The following is a 14,538-nucleotide window of genomic DNA, read 5'->3' on the forward strand; positions in this document are numbered from 1 at the left end:
ATGTATTGTGATGGATATTGTGGGTTTTTTTATCAACAATTTGTGTTTGTGAATTTTAAGCAATCACAGTATTTTCATATACCAAATGTGAACTTTAAGATCTCATAGAACTTTTCCTTTTTGACTGATATTATACACTACAGATGCATTGCTTTATTCATGTTATTAATGATGTTCAGTACAATTTTCTGTTTGAATATATATATTTGTAATGATTTATTTTCCTTTGCATTAATAGGAACATGGGTACAGTGTGGGGATAAGAACTGTTCTAAGTGGAGATTTTTACCAGACTGTGAGGATCCATCAGAACTACCAGAAGTTTGGACTTGCAACATGAATAAAGGTTAATTCTTTTGTACTAGCTATTTTCTATGTTCAATATGCAATGAGAATTGTACAGTTTAGAGTGTAACTGTTTGCTTATGTATTGAAAACTGGTAAAAAAATGCATTTGGAGTTTAAAATATAAAGTAAGGGCTATTCCAGAAAAAAATGTATGGGGGGGGGGGGGGGGGGGGGGGTTGGGGGGTTGGAAGGCACATTGTATTAATAATACATGGGTGATGGGTATCAGAACAACTTTTCACACAATAATGCACTATAATTCTCAATTACAATTGTCTGGGTGGCGGGTGCTGACAAAAACTGCCTTCCAACCCCCCCCCCCCCCCCCCCCCCCCCCCATACATTTTTTCTGGAATAGCCCTAAATGAATTGACATATTTTAAAATGTTATTTTAAAATGGGTACATAGGAGGGAAAGCATTTATAAAATATACCTTAAATTCATACAATTTGATCATGGTACACCGTACTTAAGAAAATAGTTTGTGTATAACAAAAATTATTAAAGCTAAAGAAATGTGATAATTTTTTTAAATATAACCATAGCAATGAAACCATGTCTGACATGTATGATTTACATTTTAGCTATTTTAAATTCACATTTTGGGCATGCAATTTATAATAGTCATAAATGAACAATGGACAAAACTACACAAATAACTATTGTGGTTTTAGGAAATGCTTCATTGAAAAAATGATATAAAAAAATTATTTGAAATTTTTTAGTTTTGCAAACCATTTCTGAAGTTACAGTACCATTGGAAGTTTTATTTTTGCTACAACTGAAATCTTTAGACAAAATGTTTTAGAATTAGAAAGGAGGAACAATTCCCAGTATACAAATACCACAACTTTAGATAATCTAAACATTAACAAGATTTCAAATTGCCATAACTGTATGAAAATGAAGAAGTTTTTTTTCTGTTTTTTACAGATAAAAGATACAACAGCTGTGATATTGAGGAGCAGAATTATAATGAAGATGAGCACATATTTACAAACTTTGCTGAAGGTTCTGTTGTTTGGGCTAAAATGGCAGGATTTCCATGGTAATATTTATTATTAATTATATGCTAGAAATGATCAGATGATGTATAAACTTCTTTTTTTCTTCTTCTTTAATATGTTAACGATTTAAAATTTTATAATAAGGGCTATATATTTTTTTTTAAATTATTTAAAGAGGGAAGATGAATTTGATGTTTGTAATGACGCAAAAGTATGCTTTTGGAAGTTCCATCTAAACATTCGTACCCTCCAACATTTAAATGGAATAGGATTGACCATATTACATGAGGGGACATCAATCATCATTGGGTTATCTAGTTTGAAAAATGTGTCTGATGATCTAGCATGGGAACTAACATGGTTGACATGTCTTAAAATAGAACACAATTTGACTATAAAATCTGCTGGACATATTTTGTACCATCGTCTCTTAGTAACACATCCTATTCTCACACCCTTTAGGAAATCTGTAAATTAGTCTTAGAAGTAAACTTGCATAGCATAAAGAATACCTTCAACTGCATTTAGTTGAATTATCCATTTGATTTACTTGCAGCACAGTTAAGATATTTCCTGTGATTTATTGTTATAAATGATTTTCCAGGTGGCCAGCTATGATAGAGATAGATCCTGATTCAGAGAGTTATTTTATGTTAATGACACCGTACAGCATGTACCCAGTAAGTTTTCTCGAAGAGGATAGCATTATGTGGCTTACACTAATTTTTTTTAGAAAATATTTCAGAGTACTGTAAATTCAGAGCTAAAATGTGAAATCCAATAAATGACATTGCCAATTTTTTGGAACAAAAATCACTACTGAAATTATGAATGCATGTTTTTGTTCTTGAAAACCTGATACTATTGCATTTTCTGCATTTAAAACTTAGATTAATTTCTGAATTTACAGAATCACGTTTCTTCAGTCAATTATAGATTTCAGTTTAGCTCAATAGTGAGACAGAGTACAGCAGTTTATAGTGATTTTTTTGATTTTCAAGCTAGTGCCATTTATGAGCAAATTTATGGACCAGGAAAGGGTACTGACTTATGAACAAGAATGTACAAAAAAAATCAAATTCAATCGGTGGTATAGTAGGGTCAACAAATGTAATGGCAAACAATATTCTTAGTAAGTTTAGAAAGTTTTCTGATATAATATCTTAAAAAAAGAGAATTCACACAAAGTGTAAAATACAGACCAACTTAACAAACCAACGGTTCAGAAAATAGCCAAACTCAAGATCTAGCTTGTTCTGTGCATTAAACTCTTTTTAATTAAATATAAATCTGGTTGCCTGCATTCAAACATCAACCAAATTGAAAGTGACTTTAGAAAAATTTAGAAAAGTAAAAGTGTCTTAATTTTCAATCTGTTTCAAATTAGATTTGTAAATTTTACTTCTTACATGTAAATTAGCTTTCTCATACAATACAAAAATGTGTCAGAAATTCTTCATTGTGTAAAAACTATAATGTAAAGAAATCAATTTGCATGTTTAATTATTACAGAGTCATTACCATGTAGTATTCTTTGATGATAAAGTATCTAGAGCATGGATCAATTCAACTTCAATCAAAAAGTATACAGAGGATGAGGATATGGTAAATATTTATATTATATATTAAACTTTTTACTCGGGTAGATTAATCAATGAGTGATAGATATCTATTATTACAAGAAATTTCAAGGTCTGAGTGAATAAACTACACAGAGAACAATACCTGTTGTATTTGTTAATGGGACAATAGAACTGCCTAAAGTTTAAATGGACAGGTAACTATCAGGTGAATCTATGGAAAGGTACAAGGGTTCGCAAGAACTAGTTTTATTTTGAATATTTCCTGGAACTATTTTATAAAATTTGTTAAGTTTGATACCAATATTGCTTTTAGGTCAAATAAAATAATATGTGTGGTTCCAGTTACATCTAAAAAAAAGTTAGGGTAGGTAGGTAGTTCTTTTTTGGTTGTAAACTGATGACTTTTCTGCCTTTAAACTACAAAATAGACATAGCAGTAATACCATATATTTTTTTCAGACTCCAAAGCCCACAAAAGGAGGGAAAGGATATGCAAGTTTTTCAAAGGATTTAGTGAAGGCTAAAACAAATGCACTTCTTGCTTATGATATGTCAGTTAGTGTAAGTATAGTATATAATTTGTTCATCAGTGTTTGATAGGATAGACACTAGAAAGATATTTAGACTTTCAAAAGTTCTTACATTTTTTAAACTTTTCAAATGAGGCCAAATAAAAAAGTATGTGTGGTTCCAGTTACATCTAAAAAAAAATGTAAGGGTAGGGATTATTTTTTTTATTTTATGGAATTTTTTTTTTACATTGAGTCTATGGGAGCAACATTCTGACTTTAACAGGGCTTAATGAAAAATGACAAAAAAATTTTTAAGGTGGCCTGTTATTAAGACTAAAAATTAGGGTGGGTAGGGTAACTTTGGCCTGACTACATACATTTTGGTATTTGATCTTGAAATAGTATTTAACTACCACTGGTCAACAGTTACAGGTTTGAAAAGTTGGACTAATTTTGTGCATTTTGTTCAAACATTATTTATTTTTAAAACCATGAGACAATCAGATTTGATACAAATTGCTATTCAGAATTCACTTTCTGTGTTGACTGGTTGGTCTTTTCTTCTCTTCAAAAAGCTGATCGATTATATTTCCATTGCTTTGTTGAATTTTTGAACAGTCGATTAATTGTTACTCTTTTTATTCATAAAAGTTTTGAAAGAAAAAATCATTTAAAATTGATGAATAACAAATCCCATGAATAGCTATAAACTAGAAAGAGAAAAAAAATGTATATTGAAACAAAATGTTTGTCTTAACCCTTAGACAGCTGCATTCATTTCTAGTGTAGTTTTGTGTATTGCTGAATAAAATTTTCATCACTGATGAAATAAACATGTTTATTTACAATTGCTGCATCTTTGAAAATATTGAATATTCATCAATAAAAGTTATATAAAAAAGTATTGTTAGATTCTAAATTTTTTATTTATTTTATTTTTGTGTGAGTCTCTGGTCATTTATTACCTGTACAGGTGCAAATAGAGGTAAACAAAGGTAAATTTAATTTTGTTCATGTTTTATTAATGAATCCATCCATGTAAAAACTTTACAAAAGTATCCATGACTTCAGAATTCAACCAATATAGTTGAAAATTTCTTTTAAGAACTAGTTCCATTGTGATTATTTACCCATCAACGCTATACACGGCATATGCCGTGATGACATTTGGCGTCCGCCACTGCTATTCGCGGCATATGCCGCGATGACAACAGATTTTTCATAAGGACTCTTAAACCATTCGGTTTTCATTGGGGTCTTCTCTAATTTTTCCTTGCATGAATCTAGGATATGCAAGGTCTCATTTGCGCTTGAAATCCCGGCAATTTTTATTGTAAAATCATGCAGTAGAAGGAAAATTGAAGGAAAATAAAAACAAATATTTTGACAAATGCAAATGGCGGAAATCGGAAACGAAGCTTTAAATATGGAAATATTTCAGCATTTCTATGGGGATAATGACGACGAGGATTAGTGAAAAGGTTTCTTGTTATCTCAATGTGTTTATTACATTCAATTCGTGTGGGAAATATGATTTGATCGATCATTACGAGACGTAGAGAAAGGGGGGAAAACCGAGGATGACTGAAAATTTTGAGGACAAAGCCACTGATTTGTGCCACGATTACATAATACATTGTGTATGGTGCAATATGCTACGGAATCGAGCAATAGACAACTTTCAAGTTCGATGCATTTCCGTCAAAAACTCTGGTTTTAGTGAACGTCATTTGTGCGTTTAGGGGCGCCGTCACTTCCGTTCCAACGTTGAGCAAGTGGTTGGAAAACTATAATTCTATATTGTACGAATTATTCGGCAAATTGAATTCTCAAAATTGACAATCAGCATTGCTGTCATAAGGGAATTTTCATTAAGTACCTACAGAACAACCATTATTTCTTGTTTATCCTGCACAATGACGATCACTAAGACGCTTGATGAACGTAAATAGTGCAGGGATACAGGCGACCCCCTTTATCTGGTAAATGACATCATAAAGGCGTGTATAATTGACGAGTTTTTTCCGGTGACGGATGAACTCGAAAGTGGTCTATTGATATCTTCTTTAGTATATGGCAGATAAAACAACAAAATAGATGAAGACTAAAAGTAGTTTTTATTCAAAATTCAACACAATTGTAATAAATTACACCTTTTACCTGTTAATTACCTGTAAATGCAGGTAACCTGATAAAAATTTTACTGAAATAACTGTCTAACATTACAGTTCATACTCTCCTATTAAAGCATTTTTCATGCAATAACTTTTTCTGTATCTCTTATAACAAAAAAGATGCAACAGTCAGAAAAGGAATATACTGTTCTAATGAATGAACACAAAAAAATGCAGCAGCAGCAGCCATTTTTCTATTTTTTTGTGTAGCGTTGAAAGGGTTAAAAGAAAAAAGTTTCTGCTCGGACCAACGTCCTTTTTTATGCAAGAGGGACAAAAGATACAAAAGGGACAGTCAAACTCATAAATCTAAAATAAACTGCAACTATTTTCTGGTATTCCTTCCGACTTTCACTGCGCCGACTTTTACTTCAAAAATCCATGTACAAAGAGATTTATACCACAAGTTCATTGATATAGCTTTCATCAATAAATAATCTTAACAAACTTAAAGTTCGTATCTATTGATGTCAGTGATCAAAATTGGCGCAAATGATAAACATCCATTTCGAACATGGTCTGGGGAATCCCTGTGGTTCTCGCTTTAAAAGTCTTCTGTTCACAGATTTGCTAGAATGAATTTATTTCCATCTATTATATTTTCTGTTCTCGTTCAAATCCTTTAAATCGGCCGCAGCAGTTGTTATTGAAATACTTCTGAACATGTTGGCCATCACTCCAAACAATATCCGCCATTTTGTCACTTTTTTCATGCCTTATACCTGATTTAAAGTCAAGAGACACTCGATAGAATGCAGATTTTTAACCAATCAGAATCCATACAAGTCTAAACTGCTGCAACCTCATGAATATTGACACGGTTAACTCCATGGTAACTGTGTGAACAAACGAGTTACGGAAAGGACTATAGTCGCTCGTAGCAGTAACGGACTGCTTTATCGGAACGACAATAGTCGCGCGTAGCAGTCTAAGGGTTAAGCTATCTGCTATTTAATTTAGAATTTGATCATATCTAGTAACTTATGAATAAAAAGCTCAGAGAGAGAAAGGATTTATTAAACTTATGGTTTTTGAATGAATCTATTTTTTGCTTTCAGGATAGGTTGAAGAATTTTAGTTTCGCCAAAAGATATAGAGGAACCTATGGAAAGGTTTACCAATCAGACAGTTCACAAGGTATGACAAATTATCATTGAGGATAATTTTTCATTTCTACAAAACATTTTATTTGTTCTGTGTTATAATTTTATTGCTCAAAAATTCCTCAGTATTATATTATATACTGGTGTAAGAATTTTGAATGCAAAAAATAAAGGGCCTTTCCAGAAATAAATATATGAGGGGTCATAAGGGACATTTTATTAAACCTGGCCATGCTTAAAATTTAAATTGATCATTTGATATAGTTATTAAATGCTGAAATAACCAACACCCATCAAAGTGTCTTCTTAGTTGTATATTATAAACTGTACAGTTTGTATGATAACCATGCAAGTGTTTTTTTTTTATATCAATCTTGGTGCTATATTTTTGACGAGTTCAATGCTTCATGGTAAAATATTTTACAAAAAAGTAAATTAATTATTTCTTAGTTGTTCAGGCTGCTTAAAAATCTTAATCACTTCCAATCAAGGCTGTACCTTGATTTTCTTTTTGATAGGTTTTCACTATTTTACTATTTAAAAGTTCTAAACTTTAATTTTTTTTCTATGAAATAGAAACATAAAAAAATAGCAAACTCTAAGAGTTTAAATTCAAATTGGAAAGGTCCTTATCAGATGGCAAAATCAAAAGCTCAAACACAACAAACAAATGGAAAACAACTGTCATATTCTTGACTTCGTACACGCATTTCCTTGTGTAGAAAATATAGATAGCAAATTACTTAGGTGAACTGCCTTACAAACAAGGGGATAATACTGTGTATAGAAATTACTGAAAACAGAACCGATTAGATTTAACATTAACAAATTAACAATGATCAAAACAAGGCAGTATACATATGCCTGCAAAATGTATAAAACTTTGTACAAATTATTTTAATGCTATTTTTAAAAAGACTCTTGAGCTGCTCTTTTTAATTTTAGAATCACCAAAACCTAAGAAGAAACCTAAGATAAGGAAGAGAAAAGTAGAAGAGATAAGCAGTGGTATGATAGACTCCGCATTAGAGGAAGATGATAATGAAGAAGCTGTATTGAAAGGGATTGAATCAGTGTTGGATGCTATTGATGATGAGCTTGATGCTATGGATGAAGATAGTGAAGATGAAGGTACTATAATAACATGAATATCAGGCCATTCATTAAGAGGCAGTACCCAGAACTTTTGCCCTCTTATGCTATTAACAAGTATGGCCTAAAGTTAGGAATTTCATATAAAGTATTCATGGAATAAATTGAAAAAAAATACCACATACAGGGTACAAATGGTCAAGTACCAGTCAACATGAAAGGTAATGAACCCCTATTATAAGCATTAAATATTCCTGCATTACTTATCCTTCAAAATTCTTTGAATACTAGAGAATACTTTCAGCAATAGTACCGGTAGTTAAAAATATGCTTAGGTGTTGGCACTTCAACCCTTTTATGGTCACTGCAGCTGAGGTAGGCGAAAGTAGCTGTAACATCCTTTTTATAATGAATGAACGAGGTATAATAGAGTTTTCGTTTTTATATTGCATCATAAACATTTTATTGAATTTTCCCCCCCTCCCCCCCTTTTTAAGTAGATGGTAGTTGGTCCCCCTTCTTAATTTCTGATATAAATGTTGGTTACTACAAATATCAAACATCAAAAGGTCATTGATACTTTTCAAGTATATTATAATGGTCAAGACTACCACACATAGACTGGGATTGAGGTTAGAACTTTTTGCTTGTCATTAGTTTGGGAAGGGGGGATAATTTTATAGGATGCCCAAACTTTTTTCTAAATTCTTAATTCACTACTGACATTTAACTGACAAAAATAGTTATTCTTTGTAGATGATGAAGATTTCAAAATGTCACAAGAAGAAAGCAAGACAAATATAACAAAACATGGAGATGATAAGAAAAAAACATTAAAAGGTATGAATTTTATATTATCAGATTATTTTATGGCATTTTTCATATCATCACATGTATTATCAACCCTAGGTTCAATATCAGAGTTGATACTGACCGAGGGCTGATAATACATGCGATATGAAAAATGACATCTTATGATCTTTTTATCATATGCTTCCACAATGGAGAAAAATAAGATTAATAAATAGAAGTTCAAAGAGTGAAAATTCATAAACGTCAGACCCCAAATGTAGTACATTCTATATTAAATCTTTCTATCATATGCCTCAACAGAGAAGAAAAACAACATTATGATATATTTTGATATGGATGATAAAAAAAATAATTTAACAATATACATAATCAATAATGTTGGAAAAGTCAACATTTTTAAAGTAACATTCTTTAAATTATGTTTGAAACTTTTAAAAATGCATTTTTTTTATCATTTCTTTGTTGTTCATTTAACACAATTCAACTTCTTATATCCAAATAATTGTTTTGTACCCTACTTTGTAATGTTTTTCACTGAAAAGGTACCATTGAGGAGTATTTTCTGGAATTTGTCAAGTATCACCGGAATGCCATGCAATAACGTAATGGAAAGGCAATGTGATAGAATTTGAAGCATGTGATAAACTTTTCATATCAGCCCGCTAAGCACCAATTTCGATAAATATTGAATTCACATAAATCTAATGCTATTATCATATGGTAAAAATCATATGTTATTTAGTCTAAGTATATGAAAAAATGTAATTAATACACCACTAAGCAAATAATTGAGTTTAGACCTTTCATAATGTCGATGATGCTTGTCATCAGTGTGGAAAAGGGGGATCATTTAATTGGAATGCCCAACCTTTTTCTAAATTTTTAATTCTCCAGACATTTTACTCTTTTTAGGTGATGAAGATTTCAAAATGTCAGATGAAGAAGAAAACAAGATAAAAATAACAAACCATGGAGATGAAAAGAAAAAATTGTCAAAAGGTAATTTCAATTATTTGATTTTGTAATATATAAAAGCTTATGACATTTAAGCAAATATTCTGGTTTACAGGACTGATTTGAGTTTTGGTTTTATGATTGTATGCACAGTATATACTATGCATGATTTCTAAATAAATGACCATACGGTCTTCAACAATAGGCTAAGTAGTGTTACTCAGAATTTATGTATTTTGTATTAAAGTTTGAAATAAAAGTATAAATAGTATAAGAGCCTTACAAATTTTTTCAACTAAATTGATTGAATTTAATCAATTTTACTTATTTTATTTTGCTTTTAGTTAAGCTATTTATTTATTTTTTTATGCTTTTAAAATAAAATGCATAATTGATAGATTTTAAAAATAAATAAATCCAAGGGAGATAATTGGGTGTATATTATTGAATTGTACCTCCTAAACCATCTGATAATGTAAAGCAAAATTATATCCGGGTGGAATTTGATCCGGAGGAAAAAATGTCACAGTAGTTGTTATTATTTTTTTATCCGGAGGAAACTATTTCCCTGGGATATTTTATCCTTTGCCGTGAAATTCTATCAGGGTAGTTAACTTATTGAATTGTTATTAGAAAAAAATTATCCTTTAAAAATACAATGAAATAATAATAGTGTATTTGAAATAAAGCGAAATTGTTAAAAAAAAATATATTATAATGGGAAATAATTTCATAAATTATCCTTGAAAAAATTTCCTGAAATATTCAAGTCAATATCAATCTTTTAAAAAGAAAATTATCATGGAACATAGGGAAGAAAATCAGAAGTAATTTCAAAGATCGTAATTGTGAAAATAATATCATGATTAAATAAGGTTAGTGAAATTCATGTAAAAGTGAGTTGTTTTCAGATCTCAGTACAAATGTAAATTTAAAAGTAAGGTAGAAATATAGTTGCATATAATGCTACTGTTAACAGTAATAGAAGAATTTGATTATGATGATATTTTTAACTATATAAATAGTTTTGTCTGGGGACAGAGATGTAGTTGTTGATTATATGGAAATCAGATAAATCATAGCATAACAATATATTGGAACAATAGCATGTTTAACAGCTGGATAGTTTTTACCTGTGAAATGTTATCTGTCTTATTAAATCAAGTTGTAAGTCATCTTTTTATATAAATGAATATATAAAAAATAAGATTCAAATAAAAATTTCGCTATAAAATAGATTCAGAAATATATTATATTAATGTCTTTAAAATATAAATTGCTCATAATTACCTCCCTTTGATAAATTATGCAAATTTAGTCTACCTTTGTGAAACATTTTATAATTATAGTCAGGTATATATTGATTGTGAGTAACTTACATAGTAGTTAATGGGACTCTATTTCACACGGTTCTGTGAAATATAGTACGGAAAATATATACCGGGACATACTATCCGCATAACACAGATAGATTTTCACTCCTCTGGAAAAAATCATCCTGTGAAATACCATGCCTGGAAAAAAATTACCGGGACAAATTATCCTCAGGATAAAATATCACAGAGGAAGAAATAAACCGTTACAATAAGATCAGTGGCTGATCAAGACTATCATAAGAGGGGGCGTGCTCCAGTCATGGAGATGATGCTTTAATGATTCCCTGTATAATCAACCAAATGTTTCCACAAAAGGAGGGACAAGCTATCTGAACCCCACCCCAGCAACCCTTGCCCACAAAAGTCAAATATTTTTGCTGGAATTTTGAATACTTTACATGCCATTAATATTCTTTAGATCTCAACAAAAATTTCAATTGGGTATTTAAAAGCTGGTGCCATGCACATATTAAATCACAAAATATGACAGAAAAAGAAATATAGTGACATTTTTATGCCCCATGCATAGATGCCAACCATTACGATTTTTCCGTAGTTTTTCCGATTTTGCGATAAAAACTACGCTATTACGGTCAAAGTCGAATAGTTACGGATTCCCAATCATCGACGTTCAATTTTGTAAAACGCAGATTTTTATCATTACTTTTCCGTCCTGGTCCAGTATTTAGGAAACGCCAATGTAATGCTTCCGGTTTCTCGGGAGTTATCAACCTATTGTTGGGTAACTAACTGACTTCCGAAGAGGCAAACTTGCATTTTATTAAGTAGCTTTCCCGCTTTCTCTACTTCTCCTTGACAAAAGAAAAATGTTTGAGTCGAGAACATCTGAACAATTAATGAATGGAATACATACTACAGACAACATGTTAAATGACAAATTTTAGTGTACATCACTTTGCAACCACTCATCAGTAATTTTTATTGGTAAATGCACGTTTATGAATGATTACTGAAAACTTTTCAAAAATACGGAAAATTTGATAGTTTGTTACTGATTGTGTCAAAAGGGGGTTGGCATCTATGCCCATGATGGTGATTTCTGGGCATTTTGTTTTCTGGTCTGTGCAATAATTTGTTTATCTGTCTATCCCGCTTAAGGTTAAAATTTTTGGTCGAAGCAGTTTTTGATGAAGTTGAAGTCCAATCAACTTGAAACTTAATTACCGTAGTACACACGTTTCCTATGAGATGATCTTTCAAATTTAAATGCCTAATTAGAGTTTTTACAGTGTGAGTGGGGCGATGCCCTATACTCTAATAGACACATGCATATATCTCAATGTTTCTAATATATTAATTTCAACTCAAAAATCTGAAAATTTCTGTCTGACTTTTTTGTCTGACATTTTGTTGAACAGACAGCTACAAGTTGAAGACCCATTGGTGGCCTTCGGCTGTTGTTTGCTCTATGGTCGGGTTGTTGTCGCTTTGACACATTCCCCATTTCCATTCTCAATTCTACAATGTTCTATTATAGAGTATCAGGAAGGGATTCACTGTAGCTATATGAATATGAAGCTCAGCAGATATTTTTTTTCTTGTTTGTTCCTTCAAACATGATACATTTATCAATTACAATATTACTCATTAGATGTACTCAAACAATTTAACTTTAAAAATAATTACATCTTTACAGGGCCATTTATTAAGGTTAATATATATATATTGGCTATTGATAAATCCTTTGCATTTCAACTTTGGAAATACGTGAAGATTTTGGTTAATAATATAGTGTTATTAACTGGCTGTTTCTGTATTGGCACTGGTATACATTCAAGGTTTGCTGTATTCTGGCCTTGAGACCCGTAGGGTTGAGAGCCAATTACAGCTGACCAAGAATCTATACCAGTGCCAATACAGAAACAGCCAGTTCATAACACTTTTATTAAATAATCCAACTTTTTCTATACAGACTTCTTCCAAATGCTGTATTACATACATCAATTGTGAATATAGGGCCAATATTTCCAATACGGAATGGCAATGAATCCTGAATTACATGCACAATATATGTTTACATGTAATACAGGATTCATTGCCAGTCCGTAATGGAAATATTGGACCTGGCCGAAAAGCAATATAGATCACATGATTTATATGACCAGTACAACGTCACGAGTATGACACATTGCGTTTTGGTAGTATTAGGGCGGTTATAATTGTTTATTTAATAATAACCATTTTGGGGTTTAAGGCTTAAAGGCTGGGCTGATTTCAGGGATTTCAATGAAAACTGAAAAAAATATATCATATGCTCCTCAAAAATTATTCCTCAGGTCAAAAACTGATTTCTATAAGATTTTTTTTAATGTTATTTACGGGGAAGGGGAAATTGTTGGTATAATTGAAAATCACAATTTTCAAATTATCAAAATGATGATGATAGACTAAATGTTTTGTGCTAGGATTTTAACAATTATAAATGATTTCTGTAGAAATGGTGAACATGCAATTGAGGTAAACACTTTTTTCCTCTTGAGCCAAAATCTAAATATTTGATAATAAAAAAGAGAAACTAAAAAAACTAACAAAAAAATCCTGATATATTATGACTTTATGTTTAATTATGTATTAAAAATTAATGCTATTCTATAGTGATTCCCGTTTTTCAAAACTTTAAAGTATCTGCTGATAATGAATACAATCACACACTAAACATGTCACTGTGGGTATTTTTATAATAATTTAGCTATGTACACTATAATCCTCCAATTACAAATTTAAATATTTTATTTTATTACCTCCCTTGGAAATGGCCAGATTACAATTTCATAATTTTTTATGTCAATATAATTGCTTTTAAAAAATCAACAGAATTATTGAATACTTCAACCAATAAGTAAACTAATTAAGTTCTTATTTCTTATGTAAATTTATTACAATTGATAATATTTGTAGTAGTTTAAAAATATCTACACTTTTATTTTAAACCAAAACAAGAAATATGAGAACTCAACGTAACTTAAATTTAGTGCTCATTGTTGAAGACCGTATGGTCATTTATTTAGAATATATGCATATTAATTATGTGCATAAAATTAATATTTAAAGTAGCAAGTATCCCACTGTCTCAGTATCTTCAAAACCTTCCCCATACTTCAAAGTATAAGTGAGAAGTGACTCAAACAGTAATACTGCATTTTGATTGCAATGCATTAGCCAATTTCCTTTACAAGCAATTTTTATTAAATGCTTGTTATTGGAAAAATTCCCTATCCAAAGGTTATGTAAAACATATTTTTTAGAATCTGTAATATTAAGGTTGATATTTAATTTCATACAAAAAATAGTTAATTTCTTTAATTACTCATTATAGAAAAAAAACATATCTCTGAAATATAAGTATACAATTTTGTTTTGCATATAGAGAACTAATCAACAATTATTTGCTCAAATTGTAACCATTTTTTTGTAAGTTTGAAGAGACAATTTCAACTTGAAAAAATACTGTTTTTTCCTTTTGGTATTGAGATTGGACAAATAAAGGCAACAGTAGTATACTGCTGTTCAAAAGTGACATAAATTGATTAGGATAAAACAAATCCGGGTTACAA

General features: G+C 30.6%; 1 protein-coding gene across 6 annotated transcripts in view; it reads left to right on the top strand.

Moving 5' to 3' along the window:
* Positions 1–14,538, top strand: part of LOC139500929 (zinc finger CW-type PWWP domain protein 1-like) — a 32,822-nt gene that overhangs the window by 14,453 nt on the left and 3,831 nt on the right. For 5 of the 6 annotated variants that reach the window (XM_071289828.1, XM_071289829.1, XM_071289831.1 and 2 more), the window contains 9 exons: positions 239–346; positions 1,283–1,397; positions 1,961–2,036; positions 2,869–2,961; positions 3,399–3,500; positions 6,684–6,762; positions 7,674–7,859; positions 8,577–8,660; positions 9,546–9,632. In XM_071289828.1, coding sequence (XP_071145929.1) covers positions 239–346; positions 1,283–1,397; positions 1,961–2,036; positions 2,869–2,961; positions 3,399–3,500; positions 6,684–6,762; positions 7,674–7,859; positions 8,577–8,660; positions 9,546–9,632 — 930 coding nt within the window. The remainder of the gene's footprint in view (positions 1–238; positions 347–1,282; positions 1,398–1,960; positions 2,037–2,868; positions 2,962–3,398; positions 3,501–6,683; positions 6,763–7,673; positions 7,860–8,576; positions 8,661–9,545; positions 9,633–14,538) is intronic. The other variant, XM_071289830.1, reaches the window with a different exon arrangement.

The sequence above is a fragment of the Mytilus edulis genome, chromosome 13 (genome assembly GCF_963676685.1).
Source record: "Mytilus edulis chromosome 13, xbMytEdul2.2, whole genome shotgun sequence".
In the NCBI taxonomy this organism is placed as follows: Eukaryota; Metazoa; Mollusca; class Bivalvia; order Mytilida; family Mytilidae; genus Mytilus; species Mytilus edulis.